This window comes from Neopsephotus bourkii, unplaced genomic scaffold, assembly GCF_033783945.1.
Source record: "Neopsephotus bourkii isolate Nb327-2 ecotype Australia unplaced genomic scaffold, CSIRO-AGI_Nbou_v1 NB_1768, whole genome shotgun sequence".
Taxonomy (NCBI): domain Eukaryota; kingdom Metazoa; phylum Chordata; class Aves; order Psittaciformes; family Psittacidae; genus Neopsephotus; species Neopsephotus bourkii.
This window is the reverse complement of record NW_026902242.1, coordinates 2,121,024-2,136,925: the sequence shown is the minus strand read 5'-3', so window position 1 is coordinate 2,136,925 and position 15,902 is coordinate 2,121,024. Positions and strand designations below refer to the sequence as shown.

The window sequence follows — 15,902 nt, the reverse complement described above, 5'->3', positions numbered from 1 at the left end:
AAGCGATAGCATCTGCTCTGTGTGAATTTTGACAGCTGCAATAGGAACCGTGTCGTCTTGCAGGAGTATAAATTGCCAGCAGAGAGACCGCAGCCCCACACTGAAGGCATCATGCAAATCCTCCTCCTGCTCGCAGCTGTAGGGTTCTGCTGGGGGCAGTACAACCCCAACACTCAGCCCGGGAGGACGTCTATCGTACATCTCTTTGAATGGCGCTGGGCCGATATTGCTCTTGAGTGTGAGCGCTATTTAGCTCCTTATGGATTCGGAGGAGTTCAGGTAAGCTCTTTCCTGTGAGTAGGCTGGGAAATGGCAGCGTAGCATGTGATTAATAAATCAGAATGCCTGAATTAGAGCCAGCCAGCTCCAAGTCACTTTGGTGTTGGGAAGGGGAGGACGGAAGCAGTAACCCCACAGCTTGCGGGGCCAGTGCCTGATCTTGTTTCTCTAGCACATCAGTTAGAAAGGGGCACGCTTTCCTCTTAAGGGCTTCCCCTCAAAAGCTCAGCTTTTCCTCTTTGCCTTCTTCCAAGGGATGTGCGTAAGCACTGGGGTTTGGCTTTCCTAAGGTAGTCACAATTGCAGTGAAAAGAATTCCTGTGGCTTCAGCCCTGCCATGCGCGTGTCCTTGGAAGCAGGCCCACGCTGGACCTGGGCAGCCCACAGGAAGGAAAGCAAACTTCTTTCTTGCCAGCCTGCAAGACAGACACCTGGCAGAGCTGAGCTCACGCTGTGGGTGAGAGAGACTGGGTTAGGCGTGAGCCTGCCCCTGAGGGGAGGAGGTGCCGAGGGCAGGTGTGACCCTTAAAACCTGAAATAAACCCAGTGGATTTCCCCTCAAAGCGCACCATTTCTTCCGCAGGTTTCACCTCCAAATGAAAACATTGTCATTACTAACCCAAACAGACCCTGGTGGGAAAGATACCAGCCCATCAGCTACAAACTCTGCACTCGGTCAGGAAATGAAGACGAGTTCAGAGACATGGTGACCAGATGCAACAACGTTGGAGTAAGTGCTTTGACAATCTGTATCTGGTACGGCAAGGAGTGCCGTGTCAGCTGAGGGAATTTAGAGCTGCTGTCCTCAAAGGAGGCATAAACTGGGAATGAACTGTAGGGGACCAGCAAATTCAAGTGAATGGTGATGTGGTGGAGCTCTGTCTCTCCCTTCACTATCTCTGCAAAGCATACTGAAATGCATCTGTTGCTTTTGCAGGTGCGCATTTATGTGGATGCTGTGGTGAACCACATGTGTGGCTCCGGGGGTGGCTCAGGCACTCATTCTACCTGTGGAAGCTACTTTAATGCCGGCAACAGAGATTTTCCAGCTGTGCCATACTCTGGCTGGGATTTCAATGATGGCAAATGTAGAACTGGAAGTGGAGAAATTGAAAATTACGGTGATATGTATCAGGTAAGTTTCTCGGACAAAAAGTTGGAAAGCTTTTTCTTTTTTTCCTTTTCTGATGTGTTTGTTGGTTGGTTTTTGTGTTTTGTTTCGTTCTGCTTTTCTTAAACCCTCCTGTGTAAACTTGACAGTAAGGCAAACAAAGGGAGCGGTTTCTCACAGAAGCTGTATTTGGTCACCTGACAAGTGAATGAAGTAGTGAGCATGGGTACAGGAAAGGCACTTGTGTTGCCAAACATTCCAAGTAGTGAGAAATCAAGAACCCTCCTCACAGGTTGTCCCTAGGCATGTGCAGGATCTGGCTCCTGCAATGGGCCCAGTGTACTCAGCTCAGCCGGTGAGCTCTTTCTTACAGCTTGTAAACTCAGCTGATACTGATCGGGAGCCCCCATGGTAACTGACATCAGCGCAAAGTGGGACCCTGGCTGAGGGACTGACTCGTTTTGGCTGGTGACGTGTGTGGCAGTTCTTTTCTCAAGGTTGCCGCTCTTCCTTCGGAGTTGAGATAAAGACAAGCCGAGCAGGGAAGGCAAAAGCTACACACGCAAGCAAAACGGAACAATGAATTCAGTCAGCACTTGCCGACTGTAGGCAGTTGTTCAGTCATCTCCAGGACAGTGGGGCTACATCACAAACCCTCGTCTCTCCCAGCGTCCCCCCTTCCTTCTTCCCACGGCTTTATATGCCGAGCATGATGTCGTATGGCAAATGAGAGATATAAACAAACAGAATTGATTTTATGGCTCAAAACATGTAAGCACTTCACTGGAAGGTGTTAGAAGCTGACAGAGTGGCACCTCCTAACTCTTTTGGGGTTTTTTTCCCTTCACTTTCCAGGTGCGCGACTGTCGCTTGTCTGGCCTTCTTGATCTGGCCATGGAGAAGGACTATGTCCGCTCAACAGTTGCTGAGTATATGAACCATCTCATTGATATTGGCGTAGCAGGCTTCCGAATTGATGCTGCCAAGCATATGTGGCCTGGGGACATTAAAGCCTTTCTGGACAAGCTGAAAAATCTAAATACTCAATGGTTTTCTGCAGGATCGAGACCTTTCATTTACCAAGAGGTAATCTCCATGTTTTCTCCTCAATGGTTTGTCTTTGTCTTTAGTACCTCTTGTACCTCCTTCCTTTGGTGGCCTTTCCTGTAGACAGAGCTAGGCTTTGCTTTGGAGCAGCCCTGCAGCCCTAAGTACTTCTCTAAAGATGCCTCCTCATCTTCTTGCCATTGAACTTCACCTCTTCTTTCTTTAGTCATGTTTTCTCACACGTGTTCACCGTGTATTCTGCCAACTCTGAGCTGACCTGCATGGGAGAAATAAACATACTTGAATCTTTTCCCTCCAAGCGTAAAGCAAGAGCTAATGCTGGGGGCTCTACACTGCCTTTTTTGTCTCTGTGAGACGAGAACAGAGGCACAGTTTCTCCTCTTTGTACCAGGTAATTGACTTGGGTGGAGAGCCGATCACAGGCAGTCAGTACTTTGGAAACGGCCGAGTGACGGAATTCAAATACGGTGCCAAACTGGGGACAGTGATCCGCAAGTGGAATGGAGAAAAGATGTCTTACTTAAAGTAAGGATGAAGATGTTGTGACTTACGCCCTGGGGTACACCCATGGACAGAGTAACTTCAAGTATCTGTGTTTTTGGCCAGGAACTGGGGAGAAGGCTGGGGCTTAGTGCCTTCCGACAGAGCCCTGGTCTTTGTGGATAATCACGACAACCAGCGGGGGCACGGGGCCGGTGGGGCTTCCATTCTGACCTTCTGGGACCCCAGGTAAAGGACCGCTCTTGTCTGGGCTATGCTTCTTCCGTCTGCTTGTTTGCGTCTGTTTTCTGGCACGGTTTCTCGTCCCATGTCTCATGACTCTCTTTGTCCAACCAACAGGCTTTATAAAATGGCAGTTGGTTTCATGCTCGCTCATCCATATGGGTTCACACGTGTGATGTCAAGTTTTCGCTGGCCAAGACATTTTGTAAACGGAGAGGTAAGCTCGTCATGCTGAACAGAGCTTCGTGGTGAAGGAGGATCAGAAGAGTGCCAGAGAAGCAGTCTGGTGTGTTCAGATTAGTGAAGTGATTTCTCCGTCCCACGTGGGATCTAGCAGGTGGACACCCCACCTAGCTTTTGTCTACAGATAGGCTCTCTGAATTGGTCGGTGAGAAGTTTTAACCTTCTCCTTTGAACTACAGGACGTCAATAACTGGTTTGGACCACCAAGTAACTCAGACGGCTCAATAAAGCCTGTTACCATCAACGCAGACACTACCTGTGGCAACGACTGGGTTTGTGAACATCGCTGGCGTCAAATCAGGTAGGTCGCTGTGGAGACGAAAAGAAGAAAGAGCTGTTGCTTTTGCTTCGTAGTCCTCGTGGCTTTAGAGCCCGCGCAGCCCCAGTGACAGCAATCCCTTACATTTTCAGGAACATGGTTGTCTTCCGTAACGTGGTGAATGGTCAGCCTTTCTCCAACTGGTGGGACAATGGCAGCAACCAAGTAGCTTTTGGCCGTGGCAATCAAGGCTTCATTGTTTTCAATAATGATGACTGGTAAGTCAGTGGGAGAAGACCGTGTTCTCAGAGAAGAGCATAGCATCCCTGATGAGCAATGCTGATGGGAAGGGGAATGGCCTTTTCTCCTGATGAGAGCGCTCACGCCAGCCTGCGCCAGAGATCCTTGGCTCACATGCCAGGTCTAGAGAGCCAAAATGGGAGCGCAGGGAGCAAAGCGGGGATAGGATCAGAAAGCTCACCCTCTCCACTGCCAAATGCTCAAAGTGAGGGGGTAGCGTGAGGTTCAGAAAGCCTCTATGCCCGATTTGAATTACCTGTTTGGGAAGCATTGGATAAAGAGGTTCCGCTTCTTTTCACGTAGGGAGCTGAACGTCAATTTGCAAACTGGGCTGCCTGCTGGTACCTACTGTGACGTTATTTCTGGAGAAAAGGAGTCCAACCGATGCACTGGAAGTCAGGTGTATGTTTCTGGGGATGGAATGGCTCATTTCCAGATTAGTAACCACGCTGAAGATCCATTCATGGCAATTCACGTTAATGCCAAGTTGTAACTCGGGAGAAACCTCCTTCTCCGTTTGGTCTCTGCGTTACCGTTTCCCCCGTAGCTGGTGACTTCCTGGTATTTGAGCAGGAGTGATTCTCTGTATCTAGTGAATAATAAATGGCAAGCAAATTGAAGAGTCGTGTTTTTTCCCTTAGTGAACCGGACGGTAACTTTGTCGCATCACAACTAGTGGCAGTGCAGTGCTGTGTTTTAAGGCGATGCAGCACTCTTGTTTCCCACATCAGAGAAAGAGGGGAGAGCATAAAATAGAAGAAATAAATCAGACCCAAACCGACACGGGGGCGAGTTAGAAATGCGGTACTTCCAAGGCTGATACATACTGACACATCTACATCCCAGATGAGCCACGCTGTGGGCAGTCAGCTGCAAGTAGTTCCTAGGCACCCAGGAGAGTTGGATCTGCTTGTTGTGGCAAAGCAAAGCCCGGGCTCTGCGGTGGCAGAGGAAGCTGGGCCGTGCCAATTCAGTTATTGCAGCCCATGACAACAGTCAATGCAGCGGTCTGCCTGGTTCACAGTGAGCTTGTGCCTGTACAAATCTGAAGCACAGACCTTATCCGGTTAGCCCCAGTGTCCTGCTGGGAACAAATGTTCACTGTGGCCGTACCAAAGGTGCCTGAGAAGGGCGCCGGTTACTCAAGCGTCGGTTAGTGCTCTTGAGTGTGGCGTCAACGCCAGCATATGCTTGTCTCTGTGGAGGGCTTGGCTTGCCTATCCAGTAACATCTCTGAGAACTGCACAGAAGGAGCACAGATTTGGCGGCTTTCCCGACTTCATTGTCAGCCGTGAGGAAATGCTGAGGTCAGTGTGCCCACTCACCCAGTAGAATTGCCATCTCTTGCATTTTGCATGGTGCATGTGGATATGACTTGGAGAAGAAATCCTGCTTCAATGTGGAGAAAACAAGTTTCAAAGTTCAATATAAATCTCTTCCCATTCAGTGCCATGTTTGTGGCTTGTCCATATAATAGACAAGTTTCCAGGTGCGGACCTGTTAACCGAAAAATGGGAAATTTGCCAAGTGAGAGGTCAGGAAATGTTTTAATTTCCAAAGTGAGAGTTTGTTTCCATTTATAGTGCAAATGGGATCCATTAAATTTAGTCATACCTTGTGTGTATCTATCGCACCCCCAGTTAATCCTATGAATTTCAATACCATTGAAATGCTGTCAGTACTCAGATTTGTCTACATTGTTAACTCCTCTTCTTTCCCCTTTTGATAACTGTCAGTTTTTAAGTCCATTGTGTCATATTTGAATGCAACCCAGATACACGTGCCCTGAAGGTAAAAAGCAAACTGGTTTGCTTTCTTCCTAATTCACCCATCTCTTAGTTCAGTTTAATTTGGTTTGCATTTTTGTGTTTCATTTTGAACTCTACAAATCAATACTCTTCAGGGGTGAACAACAGAGATTAAATGGTACATTAGAAGTGATACATTTTCATGCTGGTCTGCTTCAACTATTAACTGTGTGCACTTGGGTAACATGCTAAAAGACAATGTGTGTGTTTGAAGCTTGGGTGCGTGGCGACCCCAGAAAAGTGATTTATCCAACTGACAGCTATGGGCAGTTCTTTGGTCAGAAAGATGCACCCAGTGAGTGAGTACTGGATGCATTACATACCTCTGTTACTCATGCAGTGTGAATAATTCGTGAGGTTTCAAGTTTCTCTGTCTGCTGGCGGTTCTCTTGGGAAGCTGAAGAAACAGCAACACTCTTACTGTATTTTTATAGCACATAAAGGCCAGAAATAGATGAGCTGCTCAGCACATGTGTAGATTCAAATTGTTGCTAAAATGCAGTTGTTTTCATCATTTAGAGAATTTTTTTTGTAAAGGATCAACACAGCTTGAAGATGACATCACTAATTGCATAGCAAGTGACTAGCTGGCAGAGCTTCTAACTACCCAGGTTTGGATTTTTAATCCTTTTATCCACCCTGGAGCAAGAGTAGTCCTAAAGCATCGTTGCCTCGTTCTTAGTTTTTCTCAACATGCATCAAGTAACAGTAAAAACCATACGAAAAAAGTTCTTGGGGTTTTATTTCTGGTGTTTACCCAGTGCCAGTAGAGAGGAGTCTGAGAGGTCTGGGAGGCAGTCAGCTGTAAGCACACCTTCCCTGGGATATCTGCTGAGCAGCTTGCTTTGCTTGTCTCTGTTTCCCAGTGGTTTTAAATTCTGAATTGTGAGAGTTAAATTAATCCATTGATCTCAGCAGAGCACTTCTGCATGGAAATAGCTGCTCAGGAAGGAAAGATGTCACATCAATGTTTCCTCTGAATAGTTTTAAGGGCTTTATGAAGCAGAATTGTAAAGACTGTTTTTTTCCTCTCAACTTCTCCCTTTTAAAAAGTAAGTATTAGGCACCCTTTATGCCCTTGTCACTGTTAAGAGGCTCAAGGCTCTGCAGGAAGCAAACCAGAAGATAGTGTTTGGTAACAGCTCTTTGCTGCTTCTTTCTTTTCCCATTTAGTTTTCTAATGGGGGAAAAAAAAGTGAGGAAGCCTCTGTCCAAAGGGCATTCAGAAGAGAAGGAGCAGGAGATAGGGAGTGGAACAGAGGCAGAGCTAGGACTTCATATCCTCTCAAGTTTTTGTTACAGAAGAAACAGACTAAATGGTGTAAGAAGAACTGTTCTACCCTCTGAAATTCTTCACAGCAGTTCTTGCAGAGGCCAACTTCCTGAAGAGGAAAAACTAGGAGCAAAAGTTGTTGTGTTGTGTGTTCCCCTCACTGCACCCCTTCTCTGCTCCCCTTTTCACTCCCAATCTGCCCTTGTGCCCTCTGAGATCAGTACGAAGCAGTGGGCAAGTGGGTTTGGGAGCCTCAGACACACAGTGTCCATGCACTGTGTGGTGTGTAGCCAGATGTGTGTCTCTGTTATCATCCACTACCACTTCTGCTTTGTTACACTCCCATTCCTTTCTCTTTGTTAATCAAGACTTCACTTTGGTAATTTATTCTGCAAGTGATATCCAGTTCCTATCCACAAATGTCCCTCCATCTATACAATTGCTGGAGAATAGTAGAGCTGCTGAGACTGCATTTTGGCACTTAATGGCTAAGTTGAGGAGTTTCTTATAAAAATATAAGCCAAAAGAGACATAATGCAACCTACTGGGAAGGCAGGAGTGTTCATGGCAGTAGGCCAGGAGGCCCCTCTGAACAAGTCCCTCTGGTCCCTAAAAGCGGAGGTGTGGGATGTGCCTGTCATGCCTTCACTGCTGGCATTGTCAGGGTTTTCTGATATCCTGAAAGTAAGCACTGTGAAAGGCTAACCCAGGACTATGGTTTTCCTGAGTCCCTAAGGCCTTAGTCTGAGAAGTTTTCCTTGGAAAGTGGTCACAGTCTCTGTATTTTGAGTCTTATGCTTGGAACAAGCATTCACAACAGTCTCACTGAGGAGTACTCATGAGCACTGTCAAGAACCTGTTGAAGAGTGATGACATTTCAGTTCAAAAGTCCACTCTGTTGATTTGAAGAAATCACAGCTAATGTTAGTGATACTGGTTTTGCCAGGATGTGTGGTTTGTTACCAGTGCACACGGTCTCTGTAGCCTGTGGTGGTCAGAAAAAATAAATCAGTGCATGGAGAAAATACTTCTGATTGACATCTAGGGTTTTCCAAAGTAGACATGTTCAAGAAGATGTGCATATCCCCAGTGACAGGAGTATCTGGGTTTTGTTAAAGCCTGCGGCACTTTGAAAAGTGAAGATCTTGAAAGCTTGTTCTTGCCTTGTGCCACAATTCATACTCCCTTGGCTGTGCTGCAGCATCTCGTGAAGCTGTGAAATAAACCCAGTCACTGAGCTTGTGTGGGTTAACCTCATCCTTATGATGTTTTTTTCTATGAAACCGTTTCACTGACCTGCTTTGTTGAACAATAGCACAAACAGTTATGCTCATCTGTTCCACCATCTAAGGCAACAACATATGGCATGGGGTAGGTCAGAGGACTTAGGTGAAGGGCTGCTCCAATCCAACTTTGCTGCCAGAGTAATTGTACTGTGTAACTAAACTGCAGGTGATCGAGTATGGTCTTGGCCATGTTGACAATATTCAGTGAGGTCCGGTAGTAATTTGGATGAGGTTTGTTACATGGTCACCAATTTACTGATTCCAGATGTTAAGTGTCTTTATTTGACTATCACTTAAAAATGCTTCCCATTCCAGCTTGCCCTTACTCCTGATCCCTGTCTTTGATAGATGTTTCTGGCCTGTCAGTTAGTGTGACTGTATGGACTATTTGACACTGATGAAGAGATGGAAATCTCCAGCAAGGAAGAGCAAGAGCCCTCTTAACACTGACCAGTTACAGTCAGAATGGAAACTTTATCTGTCAGCAGCAGGTTCATTCCAGGAATCCCTGTCTGTTCACATGCAGACACTGACACTGTTACCCTGCAGTCTTTAGACTCTGTTACTGCAACAGTCCAGCCTGTTCAGAAATCCTGAGGTCATTGTGTGGGATTTGATTGGGGCTGTGGGCAAGTTGGCAGTGGTCACGAATCGAGTAAGGTGAAATACTTTTTGAAGGAGAGTCTGGGGGAGCAGAGTAGTTATTTTGTTTATTTCCAAATGTACAACATCTCCAAAGCAGAGAATGGTTTTGGTTGGTTGTTTCTGCAGACTGTTAATTCTCTGGTCTCTTGTGAAAAGGCTCTTTTGATAATTCCTCTTTTGAGCTGCAAGCAAGATCTTTCATTCCTGTCCCATTCATATCCAACAGCAGGAGGGAAAAACCCAGTAACTGGTGTGGGAAGAGCTTCAGTTCTTGAGTAAGACACTGGATTTGCAAACTGTTATTACAGTTCACTGGATCCATAGACAGCGTGTTTCATTGCCTGTTTCATAGGTGGGAAGCTGAGGTTAGAGTAAAGTGTATACTTGTTAGTTACCTATTGTCCCAGCAAGACAAAACTTCTTTGTTCCTTGGCCTGTGGGTAGTGTGCAGGACTGTAGCACTCATGTAGAAAGACCTCTTGCAGCATCTGCCCTGTTCTGAGGATTAGTATAAGATCTTTTTGCAAAAGGCCCTCAGGTGAAGCATGTATGATGGAATCTGTTGTGGTGAAGCATAGCTTCATGCATGATGTCCTCTGGTACTTGGATAGCAGAGGTTTGCAAAGCGTATTTGGTTAGCACAGCTCTGGAACCAGTGAAGAGCCTTCTGGAAAAGGCTGAAACTTGCTAAACAGATGGACTTCAGACTACATGGGAGTGTTTAGGAGAACTAAGGAGTCAGACCAGCTGTACACTTGCATGGTTCCAGAGCCCAGCAGAGCCTCTGGGGGCATGGGACAACTGCTTCTCCATTCCATGAATCCTAACTTCTGAGTGGATGTTTCCATCACACCCCAATCCTTGCCTCATTTCTCAGGTAAAACTGGTTTATCATGGCTGTACATCAAGTGCTGAGAATTTAATTCCTGGCACATGTACCCTTCCTGCTTTTTTTGCAGCAGACTGGAAGCTCTGCATATCCACTGGGATGTGTAGAGCCAACAGAGATACAGGCGGTGCTCCATGTGCCAGGTAAGGGGAGAGACTTTGAACGTATTTACCAAAAAATTTGAGAAGTACTCACCTAGGAAATCACAAGTGCATTGTGCCCCTTTCCAAATGCTGCAGTAAACATTACTGAAAGCAATTCCGTAAAACACGGCACTTTTACAGGTGGCCTTTTTTCTTGCTTTTTGATTGCACTGACTTTCCTTACCCTTCTCTACCCCCAGTATGTCTTCTTTTCTTGCAGCTTTGTCTCTCAAAGTGCCCAGACAAGTGATGTTCAGGCTTCCTACAGATACAAACCCAATTGGTGGAATTACTTCAAGAAGTTCTGAAAGCCTGGTTTTAAGAGTCCTTGCAAGGTCTGTGTATATCAGGAGGTGATAGAATATCTTTTTTCTTCAATAATGCATAATACGCATGAGTTTACTGAGCTACAGCAAAGCTTTGAATTATTCAGATTTCACCATATAAGGAGTTGTCCCATACATATGCTTTGACAGTGATTTGGTCAGAGATGAAGGACTTGTATGCACATCAAATCCCTAACTCTTTCAGTGATTACTATTTGCTTAAAGAGTATCTGCAGCTACCCATGGCAGGTACTATGGCAAGTATCCTTTAATACTTAAGTACTCCACGCAGTAGAGTGTCTCAAACCACTTCTTAAGGCTCCTGAGTTATCTAGAGCTCCTCAGTAATTTAGCTAGGAAAAGAGGTCTGTCTTTCATAGAACTGATTTTGGACTCAAATGTACTGTGTTATTTCTGTTATTTTTTTATTTTGGACTCAAATGTACTGTGTTTTAAATGTTAGAAGAGTATGTATGAGAAGACTGCACTCTTCAGGAAAAAGTTGACTCTTCATCTCCTTTTTATTTATCTAAATGCTACAGGGGAGCAGCATTAGAGTATAAACATGCAAAATTCTTGTTATAAAAAGTAGCATTTGTTAAGGGTGAACTGTCAGGGTCCTGCCCATTCTGACAAACTCTGGCCATGTAGAATGTGCCCCCACAAAGCTATGAAGTGGGATTGAAGATTGGCAGCTGCAGTGAGAGAAGGAAAGAGCTGCTCCAGCAGATAATTCTATTGAGTTCATGAACAATAGTGCAAAACACAAGGTGGGGAGAGGGGGGGAATTACAGAGACAGCCTATTGGTTCGATTCTTGATAAATCTAACTTTGGTTTGTTTCCAGTGATACTACTTCGTGGTGTTGAGGTCATAATCATACTGATGCTGATCTTCCTAAGCAATCGGATCCGGATTGCCATTGCATTCTTGCAGGAAGGCAGTAGGTACGTTTGCCTGAGTTTTGGGAATATATTTTGAATTTTATTAAACAATCTCTTGAGTATACTCTTCTTGAACTTCATCTTGCACTACCAAGGGCAGGAAGTTGGGATGAAGTACAACACTGGATTTGTTGAGCCATACAGACAGTATAAAGAATGCCACTTCTCTGTCACTGAGATTGTGCTTATAAGAGCTTTCTCTTTTGCAGTAAGACATTTCTTATCTCCCAGCTCCCTGCATTAAGACTACATATGCTGTTAGTGGCACCATGTATCCTCTGTGGAAGGAGGTGTGTGCCAAGTGTGGGGCATTGTTAATAGCAGCCTAAGACCTACATCTGCCAGCTTTGCTCTGTCATTGGATTGTCTCCAGAGAGACTTACGCTAGTGGTAGAGGAGGGGTGTTGTTTTGGCTGGGGCTTTTAATTTATGAAAGACTGGATCCTTATGGCTCCAAACAACCTTTTGTCTGGGCATGCATAGATCTGCAGTGAGAAAAGGAGAATTCCGTGACCAGACATTGTAATGTGCTGTGGCCCAAGGCTCTTCTTTTCAGCTCTGAGTACAGAAAAAAGCAGAGCAGCATGTGAGAGCTGAGGGACTGGGAGGCCTCTTCATTTTGTGTTTTCTAAAATCTCGGTAGGCTTTATTCACAGTGGTTCCTGGTTTATCCAATACCAACTCTTAGTTCTGGCTTGAGATTGGTTTGCGTTTGTTTTAATGGGAGTATAACAAAGGAGAAATGGATTTAACATGCCCTTGGATTCATTGCAAAAAGGGTAAGGTCTCATAAGCCTCAGAAGCAGGGCTCTGTTAGAACACATGGAGTTAGCTCTGAGTTTATCTGTGTGCACTTGCTTGTAGTTTTCTGCCCTCTCTGTTGACGTTATGGTTCTCAGGAGTCAGGGTTTAGGATTTTTGTAATGGGATTAGGAAACACTGAAGTTCTGCATTCAGCCAGGTACCTGTTCCCTGTCTTATGCTACTATGCAGTTAAAGCATAACAATTAATTTTGGCAGCACTGAATTATCCTCTTTAGTTCCTGTTCGTGACAATCTAGGAACACTTCTAACTCTCTGCAGCACTTTTGTTCACAACCTTGACAGATAGCATGATTTCAGAAAGTTCATAAGCTTCCTGCTGGGAAGTGATAACATTCAGCAGCAGTTTTTCAGCATAATGGATAGGTCACTTGAGGGTGATGGTTTTACTCTCATGCATAACGCATGAAGTGAAGCTCCGTGTGCAGTTACTGTAAACCTAACAGCCCATGCACTGTATTTGGGAAGACACAAAACAAGCTGCTAGTGACTGGAAATCAAATTGCATTTTTCAGTGCCTTTTAACTACTCTTTCAAACATATTACAATTGTCTTGAAATCCATAGGTACAAACAGTTAACAGTCGTTACTCTGTCCATAGTTTCAGTGGTAATCAAGAGGCCTCCCATGAGCTGCTGCACACTGCTCGTAAGTAGTGACTGTTTCTCCTGCGTGCCTCTTACTGGACTTCTACATCTCTAGACTCAGGCAGAAATCGATGTGTTGCTCTTTGGCTCCTGATTGCATATGACAATTTCCTTGTGCTCTCCCCAGCATTTACTAGTTTATCAGCAGGAATTGGGTAAATTTGTCTGCTTTTACATTTTGGAAACTGCCTCCTGTCAAATACATAGCATCAGAAATGCTACAAGTCAATCCTGTAGGAAATACTAAGAGGCAAAAAGGCTCGTGATAAGCTTGCAGGGTCACTGGGAAGACAATTTAGAGTAACAGAAGAGGCAGGTGGCCAGAATGTGAAGACAACCAACCTGTAAGCTTCAGTGGACAAAACCCTGCTCTCTGAAATCCCATCACATGAGATAACCCAGCTCCAGCTGGAGGCTCTCACCTCTGAGGTTGCTGTGGCCAGTTAACCCAGCGGGGCTATATCCACCCACTCGCTTGGAGAGAGGAGTCCCTGGAGGAGTAGGAGCCGACATGCTCAAGTTCCTGCCAACAGTGAAAGGTCATTCGTCTTTCAGCCTGCCAACAGCCAAAGGCAAGCACTGTTCATTTAGGCACATGCAAGGAAAGTCACATAGTCACAGGAAGGTATTAGCGCATCCTGGCATTACAAAGACGAACTGAATGTCATGCCCCAAAATGGTACCTAAGGCAGGCAAGGGGCTGGGAACAGAGTCCTCAAATGCAAGGTAGCAAGAGGTAATTTCAGGTGTGTAGGAGCCGAGGGAAGAGCATATGAACTGAGCAGGGTGGGACAAGGAAATAAAGGGTGACAACTGCAGCAAGAAGATGTGACTGAAATGGGTTTGTGGCCTGGAAGGAGCTGGATCTGTGAAGCAGTAATGGAGAAGGAGGAAGTAGAAGACAGGCTGGAACATGGCAAATTGATAATGATGATTGTAGTGCTGTTGATAAAAGCGGAGTGATAGAAATGACAAAGTGAAGATGTAAAGATATCTGAAGAAAGAACCTGCAGTATTCTGAGATCCCAGCTCTAGATTATGCTACTGCTATCAATGAGTAGTTCAGAGTAAAAGGGATGATGCTAGAAGAGGGCTGATAAAAACCTTGTTTCTTAAATTGCTGGAGGTTACTGACATGTTTTGTTTCTTTCACAGTGCTGCTGGCTATATAATGTCTACGTTGTTCTACCCAATCATCACCTTCATACTCATTGCGGTTTGTATTTCCTACAGGGCTGTGATGCCTGGGTATCCTTCTGTCCATGTACCTCTCTGGAGGAACAGTCTACAAGACCAGATAATTCTCTGCTGTTTCACCTTAGCCAAACCAGCGTGAAAAGTGCTATTTGGTCACTTGGCACTCACTGCATTGGTGCACTCTTCCTCACTGGGCATTTGCGTGTGATGTACCAACGGGACAGTGAATTCAATTTAATTAGAAAGAACTGGACTAAAATCCATGCCAAGGCAGAGGATCATACAAGGTCTTTTATACTGCGTAAGGTTGGCTTCAGGGAGTGAAAAAGGAACCCTAGCAAAGAGTGAATATGCCCTTGCTTGGCTGTGTGATCTATAGACCATGAGGTTAACGGTCACTTAGTTAGCTTGGGTGGGCTCCGCATGTGTTTTGTACAGAATAATGCAGGAAAAGAGTGAGAGAACATAGAGTACTCTGAGTGCTCTAAATTGCCTGACAGCAGCCAGTGTCTGTTCCTGGAAAGGCAAGGCTTTGGTAAGGTGTCAGAAAGGGGACCATTGCTTTTTGCAAACAAATTGCTCTTTCTCATGCAAAGAGGGTCAGTTATTGCTGTACGTGTGTACAATGTGTATTGCACAATACTGTGTATTGCAGTGTTGATGTATCCTTATGCTCTGTGTCTACTCCCGCCAAAATTCAAACTCTGAAAGAACTACTACTGCATAATGTGCCTTGTCAGAGGTGGATGTGCAGCAGAGACTGAGTTAGTCTTCACGGTTATCCTCCTTGCCCATTCTGGCTATGGCATACAGCTCTGGGATGAAGTCTGCCTTAGTTCTGTAAGTAATGAAAGTAGTCAGTCTTGTCTGTGACCTCTCATACACATCTCTGCATAGCAAGAGCAGTTTTTCTGTTACCAGCACAAGTGTTTTAGAGCCCGTGGTTACCCACTGCAGACTCCTGCATTGCTCAAAGCCCACAGCTCTGTGATTCCTCCTTAAAATACCTCATTCAGTTTTCTGGCTACATCAGGAGAACCTGTGTATAAAGTAATGGCTAATCAAACACCGCGCAAGTATGCAAACCTGACTTGTGACCCAGAGGTAGGTGTTACAAATACTTCCCTGCTGTGAGAGCTATGCTGATTGTATTTCTTAATCGCTATTAAATGCAATGTGGGAAAATGTGCATATCTTAAGTAGAGATTCCTTGTGTTGAATCTGAAAATGGTGCTTCGTGTTCAGCTAAGACTCCTTTGTTCAAAGCAATTTAGAGCTGTAAAGCAGGTTTTTTTGCTGCAGTGTCCTGTGAGCAGGTGAGTACCAACCAGTCTCATTTACTGAGTGAGAAAGGAAGATGCAGAAATGCAGGTTTATTTGGAAAAGTGTTCCTGAATTCATGAGAATTTCTATCTTCGTGGTTCTCAAAAGGCAGTGGAAGAATTTGAAAGCTCTGCCTCAAACTTGCCCAAAGACCAGCCAGATTTCAAAGCAGAGGCTTGGCTGCTTTTGCACAGTGATGACCTTTATGAAGCTCCAAAAATACTTGTCTTTTGACTTGAGTGTGGGGTTGAATTGTTCTTTGAAAACTAGAAATATTTATCCAATGTTATATCAGGGTTATTTTCAGGTGTTTAAATATCAGTGTACTGCTGTGGTTAGGTACATTCCAGACAATTCCCCACCATGCTGATACCCAAACACTAAAAAAGAAAGGGATTAGGAACTGACTGGGTTTATTTAATGCCCAAACTGAGCAAATACATTAACTGAACAACAGAATTAGGGAAGAGTAATTTGATGTAAAGACTGCTCCTGTTTTAATATCGTGAGATAGGTAAGGGAAGCTGTGACACTTCCACAGCTTGTACAGAATGGCACAGTTCAGTTGATTTCAGTTCAGTTGTAGTGATATACACAAGCCTCTGGTTTTCAAATGT

At 45.0% G+C, this 15,902-nt stretch overlaps 2 protein-coding genes across 9 annotated transcripts in view; one reads left to right on the top strand and one right to left on the bottom strand.

The window, feature by feature from the left end:
• LOC133225979 (collagen alpha-1(XI) chain) overlaps positions 1–15,902 on the bottom strand; it is a 462,534-nt gene that overhangs the window by 310,259 nt on the left and 136,373 nt on the right. The gene's annotated exons all lie outside the window — the stretch shown is intronic.
• On the top strand, positions 91–4,603 carry LOC133226164 (pancreatic alpha-amylase). The gene is made up of 10 exons (XM_061379365.1): positions 91–279; positions 863–1,009; positions 1,217–1,414; positions 2,246–2,476; positions 2,850–2,983; positions 3,065–3,187; positions 3,299–3,398; positions 3,604–3,725; positions 3,836–3,961; positions 4,287–4,603. The coding sequence occupies exons 1-10, from the start codon at positions 112–114 to the stop codon at positions 4,474–4,476; spliced, it is 1,539 nt and encodes a 512-aa protein (XP_061235349.1). The 5' UTR covers positions 91–111; the 3' UTR covers positions 4,477–4,603.